Raw genomic sequence first — 13,143 nt, forward strand, 5'->3', positions numbered from 1 at the left:
GGATGTCGTTTCTCCCACCACCATTATAGGTGTCTACTCTTCGAACCCCACTCTTCAATACGCTATTTCACCATACATTACCCCTCTCGTGATATCCTATGTTCTACTTGTCTAGAACCTGTCATCGTTTCTCCGAGCACCCCCCCCCCACTGGTGCTCCCCTATATTCCTGCACCCCCCCCACATAAAAAAGCACCATCCAAACGTGGCCAATGCCAGCACCGCCCCGACTGGCTTCTGTGCAGGTGGCACATAAAAAGCACCAACCGACCCTGGCCGATGCCAGACCCCTCTGGAACCTGTGCAGATGGCACGTAAAAAGCACCCACTACACTCGCGGAGTGGTTGGCGTTAGGAAGGGCATCCAGCTGTAGAAACACTGCCAGACCAGACTGGAGCCTGGGGCAGCCCCTGGCTCCCCAGACCCCGGTCGAATCCGTCCAACCCGTGCTAGCGCAGAAAACGGACGTTAAACGATGATGATGATGATGATGATGATATATATATATATATATATATATATACACATACATACATATACGATGGGCTTCTTTCAGTTTTCATCTGCCAAATCCAGTTACAAGGCTTTGGTTGACCTGAGGCTATAGTAGAAGACACTTGTCCAAGGTGCCACACAGCAGGACTGAATCCGGAACCATGTGGTTGGTAAGCAAGCTACTTACCACACAGCTACTCTGCCTGTATTATATATGTATGTGTGTGTGTGTGGTTGGTCGTTCGTCGAGAAGCGGTGCCTACCACACGTTGATAATAGGCAATACACTTTGAAACCTAGGTCCGTGTGTGGTATCCGCTTCTTGGGGAATGATCTCCCTTTGCAAGATAGAGGACGCCGTGATGGCGTCGGCCTATCTGGTGACGTTGATGTTCGCCTGGGGCTAAATGCAACAGTGACACCCCCACCACCCTGCCCTGTCCCTAGCCATATTCAGTTGGCTAATATCCCTTATATTATGGAGCAGTCACTGTCTATATCTCATTTAGAGAATTATTATTGCTGTCGAACAGATTTTTGAAATCAGTAAATGTATTTACTTGAAAATCTTTATATATATCTTGCACGGTTGGTCGTTCGTCGAGAAGCGGTGCCTACCACACGTTGATAATAGGCAATACACCTTGAAACCTAGGTCCGTGAGTGGTATCCGCTTCTTGGGGAATGATCTCCCTTTGCAAGATAGAGGACGCCGTGATGGCGTTGGCCTATCTGGTGACGTTGATGTTCGCCTGGGGCTAAATGCAACAGTGACACCCCCACCACCCTGCCCTGTCCCTAGCCATATTCAGTTGGCTAATATCCCTTATATTATTTATATATATATATATATATGTATATAAATTTTACAAATATTTTAATAATTATCAGGTCATCCCATAAGCTCTGTTTGAATTTTGAATAAAAAAAACAAGTGATCAAATGTTATATTTAATTGAAATTTAATCATCAATGTACTTTCCCTGATTGTCTATGATTTCCTTCTGTCTATTTACAAGCTTTTTAATCCCATGAATGTAAAACACTTTTGATTTCAAAGTGAAGAACTCTGAAACGTCAGTTTCGACCTCCTCCTGGCTTGCGAAAATTATGTCCCCCAAATGATTCTGTAAACTACAAAACAAATGGTAGTCTCAAGGAGCAAGGTCGGGAGAATAAGGTGGATGAGGAATTTTTTCCCAACCAAGCTCTTTGATCTTCTGTGATGTGATCTTTGCAGTGTGGGGTTGCGCATTGTCCTGATGAAACATCACTCCTTTTTCATTCACTAAAGCGGGTCTTTTTTTCTTCAAAGCTTGGTTCAAACGCTCTAATTGCTAACAGTAGACTTGAGCATTGATTGTTGCATTAGGTGGTAACAATTCAAAGTGAATTACTCCATTGCAATCCCACCAGATAGAGAGAAGAACCTTTTTCCCATGATTTTCCCTACTCTGTTATGGTTGAGCTTTTTTCCCTTTTACCAAGCCACTGTTGACGACGTTTAGCATTTCAATAAAAGATCCATTTTTCATCACTAGTTACAAGTCTATCCAAAAAGGGTTAAACGAGTTTACAAGAATGGAGAGAAGAGCAGATGTCAACTCAGGATTTGCGGTTGCTTTCAGACAATTCATAAGGCACCCATTTTCCAAGTTTAGAAACCTTTGCAAGTTGTTGAAAATGATGATGAATAGTTGTATGGTTTGATCTAAGCTTTATTGCCGATTCTTCAACTGATAATGCAGGATTTTCTTCAAGTAATGCCTCAAGGAGCTTATCATCAAACTCAACTGGACATCCTGTTCGATCTTCATCTTCAAGGCTGAAATCTCCACTTCTGAATTTTGAAAACCATCTTCTGCAAGTTCTTTCAGTCAAGCATTCTTTCCCATAAACTGAGTGTATGTTTCAAGTTGCTTTGGCTGCAGAGTTTCCTTTTTTGTACTTATAAAGCATTATGTGCCTCAAATGCTCTTTGGATACTTCCATGTTAGAAAGGGTTTTAATCAAATAAATTTTAATTCTATTATTCTGTAAAATAATATTTAATTAATTTAAATGTACACAAATGCATAAAAATAATTTTTAATTCCATTAGACATTCTAAAATGCTATTAAATTTCATTCAATTTAAAAAGGGTAAAATTGGACAGAACCTGATATATACATAATAAGTTTGAGAAACACCAGAGTTGATAATAAAGAGTTGTGGGTCAGACAGAGCTCTGTCAGCACTTTGTATAGCAGTGTGAGCCGTTTAGAAGTTTCTAGTCCAAGAGATGAGAGATGGCTGGAGCCAATAGGTAGGACATTTTGTCCAAGTTTATTGAGGGTGGGAGTTGAGTCAGGGTTATTTAGCTTAGCATAGGAGAAAAGATCTCCAGTAGATCTGGTTCTATATGAAATTTATATTAGTAGTCATTAAAGGAGAGAGAGGAAAGAAAGAGAAAAAGGAAGGCAGAGAAAGAGAAGGAAGAGAGATAGAGAAAGGAAGAGTGAGTGAGAGAGTGAAGATGATGGAGATGGTTGTTATTACCATCTTTATTACCTTTGAGATGTTGGAAGTGAATGCAATAGGACCCCAATTGGCGCAATCAGAAGGAGTTTACTTTTTCGGAGTTGGACATAATACTCACACACACACACACATGCATACATGCACACATGCATGTACACACACACACTGAGGTGTATTTCCAAAGATGAAGATATATTGAGAGAAAGGAGGATCTTTTCGGTTTGGACGGCAGTTTTTAAAAATAATTTCTATGTAACTAAAAAATTTTAAACTTCGTATACTGGTAGAAAGTGTTTATAAAACATCTTTTTCTCTTGTTTTTCTTGAGAAAATTCTATAGTTTGTAAGATATTTGATCTTTAATTTCTTGCATTTCGGCAATTTCAACCAATCAATGATGTCTATTGAGGTGAAAACGATTTCTGCCGTAACATTTTATGAGAAAAAAGATACCCTGTGGCCATAAACTGAGGGGTCACTTGTAAACAGAGCTGGATAACAAAACCATTCCCTCTTTAGTGTCCACCCATAATTATGACCTTAGTATCGATCTATTGCATTTCAATCTGTTTTAGGGTTAGGGTTAGGGGTTGGGTTAGGGTTAAGGTTAGGGTTAGGGTTTAGGTTAGGGTTAGGGGGGGATGGTATCTTTTTTTCTTCAGAAATGTAAATAAACCCAATCTGTTTCTTAAACAAGGGACATTTTCATATATCACCGCCAGAAAATTTTACAGCAGGTAATGTTTTCACCTCAATAGACGTCATTGATTGGTTGAAATTGCCAAAATTGAAGAAAATATCTTACAAACTACAGAATTTTCTCAAGAAAGCCAAGAGAAAAATATGTTTTATAAACACATTCTACAAGTATACGAAGTTTAGAAGTGTTTAGTTACATAGAAAATATTTTAAAAAACTGCCATTCAAACCGAAAAGTTCCAGAAAGGGAGAGGTAGAGAAAGAGGAGTAAGAAGGAAGAGAAGTAGGAAGAGAAAGAAGATATAGAGAGAGGGAGGGTAGAGAAAGGAGCAGGAAGGTGTGCGGGGGGAGAGAGAAGGAGGTGGAAGGTAGAAAAAAAGGAGAGAGAGGGGGAAAGAAAAGAGAGCGAGGTGGCGAGCTGGCAGAAATGTTAGCACGCCAGGCGAAATGCTTAGCAGTATTTCGTCTGCCGTTACGTTCTGAGTTCAAATTCCCCCGAGGTCGACTTTGCTTTCATCCTTTCGGGGTTGATAAATTAAGTACCAGTTATGCACTGGGGTCGATGTAATCGACTTAATCCCCTTGTCTGTCCTTCTTTGTCCCCTTTATGTTTAGCCCCTTGTGGCAATAAAAAAATAAGAAAAGCAAGGGAGGAGGGAGGATGAGAATGGGAAGGAGGAGAGAGGAGAAAGAGAGAGAGAGAGAGAAAGAGAGAAAGAGAGAGAGATGGGATATATATCATCATCATTTAACATCCATTGTCTATGCTGGCATGGGTTGGATGGTTTGACCAGGGCCGGTAAACTGAGGGGGCTGCTCCAGATTCTAGTTTGATTTGACATGGTTTTCTGCAGCTGGATACCCTTCCTAATGCCAACCACTCCAAGAGTGTAATGGGTGCTTTTACGTGCCGTGGGCATGAGTACCAGTCGTGTGACACCAGTATCTGTCACAACTATGATTTCATTCAACTTGATGGATCCTACTTCTCAAGCACACCATATTGCCAAAGGTCTTGGTAATTTGTCATTACCTCTGTGAGGCCCAATGCTCAAAAGGTGCTTTTATACATGCCAGCAACACAGGTGCCTATTACATGACACTGAGAACAACCTCAATTATGATTTCACTTGGCTTGACGGGTCTTCGAAAACATGGCATATTGCCAAATGTTTCGGTTGCTAGTCATTACCTTATATATATATATAAGATAAGGAATAGGTGTGGCTGTGTGGTAAGAAGCTTGCTTCCCAACCACTTGGTTCTGGGTTCAGTCCCATTGCATGGTACCTTGGGCAAGTATCTTCTACTATAGCCACAGGCTGACCAAAGCCTTGTGAGAAGATGGAAACAGAAAGAAGCCTGTCATATATATATATATCATCATCATCATCATCATTTAGCATCCGTTTTCCATGCTAGCATGGGTTGGACGGTTCAACTGGGGTCTGGGGAGCCCGAAGGCTGCACCAGGCCAGTCAGATCTGGCAGTGTTTCTACAGCTGGATGCCCTTCCTAACGCCAACCACTCCGAGAGTGTAGTGGGTGATTTTATGTGCCACAGACACAGGTGCCAGACGAGGCTGGCGAACGGCCATGCTCGGATGGTGTTTTTATGTGCCACCGACACAGGTGCCAGACGAGGCTGGCAGACGGCCACGCTCGGATGGTGTTTTTATGTGCCACCGACACAGGTGCCAGATGAGGCTGGCGGACGGCCACGATCGGATGGTGTTTGTTACGTCCCAAAGCACGGAGGCCAGTCTATGCGGTACTGGCTACGGCCACGTTCGGATGATTTTCTTGTGTGCCACCGGCACTGGTACCACAAAGATACAAATTCCATTGATGTTCATCTATTTTGATTTGTTTTGATTTGATTTCATTTTCACTTGCCTCAACAGGTCTTCACAAGTGTCACAAGAAGGAAGGTATGCAGAGGTGGACTGACTACGTCCCAGGTAGGGGCCACGGGTTATGGCCTGACTAGTCTTGCCGGGTCTTCGGATGGTGTTTTTATGTGCCACCGACACAGGTGCCAGATGAGGCTGGCGAACGGCCACGATCGGATGGTGTTTGTTACGTGCCCACAGCACGGAGGCCAGTCGACGCGGTACTGGCTACGGCCACGTTCGGATGGTTTTTGTGTGCCACCGGCACTGGTACCACAAAGATACAAATTCCATTGATGTTCATCTATTTTGATTGATTTGATTTGATTTGATTTTCACTTGCCTCAACAGGTCTTCACAAGTGTCACAGGAAGGAAGGAAGGTATGCACAGGTGGACTGACTACGTCCCAAGTAGGGGCCACGGGTTATGGCCTGACTAGTCTTGCCGGGTCTTCGGTTGGTGTTTTTATGTGCCACCGACACAGGTGCCAGATGAGGCTGGCGAACGGCCACGATCGGATGGTGTTTGTTATGTGCCCACGTCACAGAGGCCAGTCGATGCGGTACTGGCTACGGCCACGTTCGGATGGTTTTCTTGTGTGCCAACGGTACTGGTACCACAAAGATACAAATTCCATTGATGTTCATCTATTTTGATTTGGTTTGATTTGATTGATTTGATTTTCACTTGCCTCAACAGGTCTACACAAGTGTCACACACTTGCCTCAACAGGTCTTCACAAGTGTCACACACTTGCCTCAACAGGTCTTCACAAGTGTCATAAGTAGGTGTCACACACTTGCCTCAACAGGTCTTCACAAGTGTCATAAGTAGGAAGGTATGCACAGGTGGACTGACTACGTCGCCGGGTCTTCGGATGGTGTTTTTATGTGCCACCGACACAGGTGCCAGATGAGGCTGGCGAACGGCCACGATCAGATGGTGTTTGTTGTGCCCACAGCACGGAGGCCAGTCGATGCGGTACTGGCTACGGCCACGTTCGGATGGTTTTCTTGTGTGCCACCGGTACTGGAACCACAAAGATACAAATTCCATTGATGTTCATCTATTTTGATTTGGTTTGATTTTCACTTGCCTCAACAGGTCTTCACAATATGACTGTCCCAATCGATATAAACGTATCTGTCAAGACCTACCAAGTATAAAGATCTTGAAATAGAAATTAGCAAAATGTGGAACCTGAAGACTAAAACAATACCTATTTCTCTACTACCCAGAAGGGGCCAAACACAGAGAGGACAAACAAGGACAGACAAATGGATAAGGTCGATTACATCGACCCCATTGCGTAACTAGTACTTATTTAATCGACCCCGAAAGGATGAAAGGCAAAGTCGACCTCGGCGGGACTCGAACTCAGAACGCAGCGGCAGACGAAACACCGCTAAGCACCTCGCCCGGCGTACTAACGACTCTGCCAGCTCACTGCCTTCTAAACAATACCTGTTGTCATAGGTGCCCTGGGAATGATAGCAAAAGGGGCTGATTGCTACCTAGTTCAGATACCAGGAAACCCCAAAAATGGCAGAAATTCAAAAGATAGTGCTCATGGGAACTGCTCATATCCTATGCAAAATACTTTAAACCTTTAGTGTTTGCATTACTCTGCCAAAATTAATGCTTTTTCATCCAAATTGTTTTGAACTAATCATTCATTAATCTTGTACTATAAGATTTTGATGAGGTAGCTGTTAATTTTTAAAACGATATTGTAGGGTTGGTGTGAGAGACCAGATCTGGCCAGTTTGAACATAAAACAGGCAGAATACTTTTGGCCGGATTTGGCCGGTTTAAATGCTAAAGGGTTAAAACAAACAAGTCCTGGGATCGATTTGTTCAACTAATCGATTTGTTCAACTAAAACCCTTCGAGGCAGTAAGCCTCCAGCAGGGCCACGGTCAAATGACTGAAACAAATAAAAGAGTAAAAGAACAAAAAAAATATATATATATATATAGGGGAGAATTGACAAAAGACAAACAAAACAAAAAGTCTTTAACATTTCGAGCCTACACTCTTCCACAGAAAGGAACACAGAAAGAAACAAGGAAAGAAAATAAAAAATGTGTAGTGGCATGCTCCACAGTGAAAGGTGAAAGTAACAAATTTCATACTTATATCAAATCAGTGCAATATTCAGCACATGAATAAACACACTTTAGACCAGTGGTTCCCAAACTTTTTGGGCTACCACCCCACTTGGCACCCATGCCACATTCCTAACGACACTCACCCTTCCCACCACAAATATAGACCACTTTCTGTAGCAAATTTAAAACCACTGTATTTCACAAATAAAACTTAAACCTAATTAACCTATTAATATATTTTTTATGTCAATCACTCCATTTTGGCTACCTCATTATCATCTCACTTTTCTTCAACATTCCCCTGGCTCATTCCACTGCCCCCAGTGGGGCAATACTGCCCACTTTGGGAATCACTGCTTTAGACTGAACAAAACTCAAACACCCACAAAGATCAAAACAGACATGGTGTCTGCAAAACATCAAATATGAAAGAAGCAAGCTTAAAGAGCCAAAGTAAGTAATAAATTACATATATATATATATATATATATATATATATATATAGTATATATATATATATAATATATATATATATATAGTAATAATAGTAATAATAATGATGATGATAATAATAATAATAATCATCATCATCATCATTTAACGTCCGCTTTCCATGCTAGCATGGGTTGGACGGTTCAACTGGGGTCTGGGGAGCCCGAAAGCTGCACCAGTCCAGTCAGATCTGGCAGTGTTTCTACAGCTGGATGCCCTTCCTAACGCCAACCACTCCGAGAGTGTAGTGGGTGATTTTATGTGCCACCGACACAGGTGCCAGACGAGGCTGGCAAACAGCCATGCTCGGATGGTGTTTTTTTATGTGCCACCGACACAGGTGCCAGACGAGGCTGGCAGACGGCCACGCTCGGATGGTGTTTTTATGTGCCACCGACACAGGTGCCAGATGAGGCTGGCAAACGGCCATGATCGGATGGTGTTTGTTACGTGCCCACAGCACGGAGGCCAGTCGATGCGGTACTGGCTACGACCACGTTCGGATGGTTTTCTTGTGTGCCACGTGCCACCGGCACTGGTACCACAAAGATACAAATTCCATTGATGTTCATCTATTTTGATTTGTTTTGATTTTCACTTGCCTCAACAGGTCTTCACAAGTGTCACAAGAAGGAAGGTATGCACAGGTGGACTGACTACGTCCCAGGTAGGGGCCACAGGTTATGGCCTGACTAGTCTTGCCGGGTCTTCGGATGGTGTTTTTATGTGCCACCGACACAGGTGCCAGATGAGGCTGGCGAACGGCCACGATCGGATGGTGTTTGTTACGTGCCCACAGCACGAGGCCAGTCGGTGCGGTACTGGCTACGGCCACGTTCGGATGGTTTTCTTGTGTGCCACCGGCACTGGTACCACAAAGATACAATTCCATTAATGTTCATCTATTTTGATTTGTTTTGATTTGATTTGATTTGTTTTGATTTCATTTTGATTTTCACTTGCCTCAACAGGCCTTCACAAGTATCACAAGGAGGAAGGTATGCACAGGTGGACTGACTACGTCCCAGGTAGGGGCCATGGGATATGGCCTGACTAATATATATATATATATATATATATATATATATATATAATATATATATATATATATATATATTATATATATGTATACATATTGAGTCAAGTACATCAACATCAAAATAAAAACCAAATGGAAATTGTAGTTGTGATACCTGTGCTGGTGGCATGTAAAAAGCACCATCCGAACATGGCTGATGCCAGCACCGCCTGGACTGGAATCCGTGCTGGTGGCATGTAAAAAGCACCAACTGATTGTGGCCATTGCCAGCCTTCTCTGGCCCCTGTGTCGGTGGCACATAGATATCACCCACTACACTCACGGAGTGGTTGGCATTAGAAAGGGCATCCAGCTGTAGAAACACTGCCAGATCAGACTGGAGCCTGGTGCAGTGTCCTGGTTTCCCAGACCCCGGTCGAACCGTCCAACCCATGCTAGCATGGAAAATGGACATTAAATGATAATGATGATGATATATTTGTTTGTCTTTGTGTCTGTGTTTGTCCCCCTATCACTGCTTGTCAACCAGTGTTGGTGTGTTTATGTCCCCATAAACTAGCAATTCAGTAAAAGAGATTGATAGAATAAGTACTAAACTTAAGAAATAAGTCCTGGTAGTTCATTTGTTTGACTAGACCTCTTCAAGGTGGTGCTCTGGCATGGCAGCAGTCAAATGACTGAAACAAAAAAACCAATAAAAGAATATATCAAAATAAGAAGTTGGAAAAATGTTTCAGTATTCTTTATTCACCATTACGCATGTTTCATTTGCTAACAGGAATGAGACATGTAATGCTGAAGAAATAATTCCAAAAAAATTTTTCCGATTTCCTGTTTTGATATACATCATCATCATCATCATCATCGTTTAACGTTCGTTTTCCATGCTAGCATGGGTTGGACAGTTTGACCGGGGTCTGGGAAGCCAGGAGGCTACACCAGGCTCCAGTCTGATCTGGCAGTGTTTCTACAACTGGATGCCCTTCCTAATGCCAACCACTCTGTGAGTGTAGTGAGTGCTTTTTACATGCCACCAGCACATGTGCCAGGGGAGGCTGGCAGCAGCCACAATTGGTTGGTGCTTTTTACATACCACCGGCACAGGCATCGGCCACGATGGTGCTTTTTACTCTTTCCATTTGATATTTATTTTGATGTTGATGTACTTGACTCAATAGGTCTCCTCAAGCACAGCAGGTCGCCCTACAATCCAAGGTAAGCACAGCAGGCCATCCTGCGAGCCATGAACTCACTTCATTTGGCGGGTCTTCACAGTCACAGCAGAGGACTTGGTCTTTTGTCATTGCCTCTATGAGGGGGAGGGATTTTGTGTGTATCCTTGTCTAGACATCACCTGATGGTTATAAATGAGCATCATCCTCACACAAGTGAGGTTGTTTCTTTCCAGGCTTCAGTGAAAACCCTGTCTAGCTATGACAAAAAAATTACCTTGTTTGAGAACAGGAGAGGGTTGGTGACAGGAAGAGCATTTGGCTATAGAAAATCTGCCTCAATAAATTCTGTTTGAACCATGCAAGCATTGGAAAAGTGGATGTTAAGTGATGATGATACTCACAGATTGCTTATGGGCCCTTCCCTTCTGAAGTCATAGGATGTAATTAAAGAAGATTTGACTGCTATTTCTAACAGCTTGAGTGACCACATAAAGGCTCTCTCTTGTCTTGTTTCTCACTCAAATTGAGCTGATATATCCCAAGACATTCTTGTCATAACCATATTAACAGTTTTGTATATAATGGATGACATTGTCCAATGAATTATTTTTCTGATATGGTAAACTTAGATAAACTTAGATATGTTTCGACCAAAGATTGGTCCAAGCCATGTCTAACTTAATAGCACCACCTGATAGAATTATCTAAATCCTGTTTAAGTCAAGTTTTGTTTATGGTCCATTCAAGTAGTAAGTTCTTGTTGAGTGAGTTGTATCCAGATATAAGTGGCTTATCCGGTATTCCTTGAAGAAATTTGTCCAGACTCCGTTTAAAGGTGATGGGATACTTTTCCTCTTTGATCTCTTTTGGGACAACATTAAACAGGGCAGGGCCTGTTGAGGAAAAGAAATTGTGTTGCAGTGTACCTATATGTTGTGATCCTGAATTGGGCAGGGGATGTATAGCCTGTGGTCCCAGCTTTGGATGAACCTTGAAACTAATGTTCAGGTAGGGGTCAATTTAAAGGAGATATGGTTGCTATTTCTAGCAGGCTAAGAGAGACTTTCTTGTTGGAGCATTTTCTACCTGCTTACATAGGATGCAACATAATCAAATTGCTAAGAAGTTTACTTTGCAATCAAAAGGTCCCTGGTTCAATTTCATTGCATGTCATCTTGGGTATATGTCTTTTACCATAGCTTAATGTTAACCCAAACCATATCAGTGAAATTAGGTGGATGGAAATTGTATTGAAGCCATCAGGTGAATTGTATCTGTAAATTAAAGGTTCGTCTTTGTTGTCAGGTAAGATTAATTCACCACCACTACCATCATCATCATTATCACCACCACCAATACCATCATCATCATCATTTAATGCCCATTTTACCACACTTGCATGGGTTAGACAGAATTTGTTGAGGCAGATTTTCTATGATCAAATGCTCCTCATGTCTGCAACCCTCACCTGTTTGTTTCCAAGCAAGATAATAATTACCATGACCAGACATTTTTTCAGAATATTGGAAATGAATGGCACTGCTTGTGTAACAGTGACACTCATTTACAACTAATATGCAATGTCAAGACAAAGAGACACAAATATACACACATACACCCAGATACATACATACATACACACTATGTGTATATATATATACATATATACATACACACATACATAGTGTGTATGTGAATGTGTGCGTGTATATATATATATATATATATATATATACATACATATGTATATATTTACATACATATATGCAAATATATATTGACGTCTGTGCGTGTATGTTTGTCAGTAGTATATATGCGCGTTTGTGTGTATGTGTGTGTGTGTGTGCGCGCGCGCGCGTGTATGATTCCAAGTTCTTCCAAGTGTAATTGGTAAAAAGGAAAACAATGTTTGCTTTTGCTATAAATTTCAATACTTTCGTTGTTTTGCTCGTTACACTTGGGTAATTGTTATAGTATTCTCCCATGAAAAAAAAAAAAGATGAATAATAAATGAAAACCTTTAATGCCAAAGTAGTTCTTCGTTATTATCGATCGAGGAAAAGTCTGACAAAAATAGCCAAACTCTGGTGACTTCAACAAGTTATGTTGGCGACCAATCGCAGATCAACGGCCCTATGACGTCACTCGCTTCTGCTAACTTTCTTTCACACAAACAAGGTTCCATCATAGCAAAGACGACAACTTTAAGCAAACATCAACAGCACCGACATTAAAAGTTGTGTACGACTAAAAAAGAATCAGTAAAAAAAACAGGAATAAGTAGATTTGATATAAGCATTGTCATCTCGACAGATTGTAAATCTAGTTAAAACACTCGCACAAAGTTTGGTGGGGGAAAGGAAAAACACAGTTTGTGGCAGTTGGCAAAGTAGCGAAGGCGCTGGGGAGATGAGCGCTTTGTTCACTGGAAGCTGTCTTGTAGAGGGGTGTAGTAGCAGAGTTCCGTTATGTTAGTGCCAACAACATGGCTAAACGTTCCTACCAACTGCCACAACTGTTGCAGTGGGCGCTGTTAGAAAGTTGATGGATATGGATGGTAACACGTCAGATCATAGCCTACCATCCAGTGACCATACTGGGGGCACTTGGATCCAGTCCTGGGAAAAGGATATTCATTCAGTTTCAAGATTGAACTTGGGTAAGGAACTTTCTCTTTTTCTCTCCCCACCTCTCTCTCTCTCTCTCTCTCTCTTTC

The 13,143-nt window shown here is 41.9% G+C and overlaps 1 protein-coding gene across 1 annotated transcript in view; it reads left to right on the forward strand.

The window, feature by feature from the left end:
* Window positions 1-12,580: 12,580 nt before the first annotated feature.
* LOC115215040 (ras guanine nucleotide exchange factor Y) overlaps window positions 12,581-13,143 on the forward strand; it is a 182,061-nt gene continuing 181,498 nt past the window's right edge. The window contains exon 1 of the mRNA XM_029784173.2: window positions 12,581-13,086. Within this exon, the coding sequence (XP_029640033.1) occupies window positions 12,972-13,086 (115 nt within the window). The 5' untranslated portion in view covers window positions 12,581-12,971. The remainder of the gene's footprint in view (window positions 13,087-13,143) is intronic.

Source organism: Octopus sinensis, linkage group LG8 (genome assembly GCF_006345805.1).
Source record: "Octopus sinensis linkage group LG8, ASM634580v1, whole genome shotgun sequence".
Classification (NCBI taxonomy): Eukaryota; Metazoa; Mollusca; class Cephalopoda; order Octopoda; family Octopodidae; genus Octopus; species Octopus sinensis.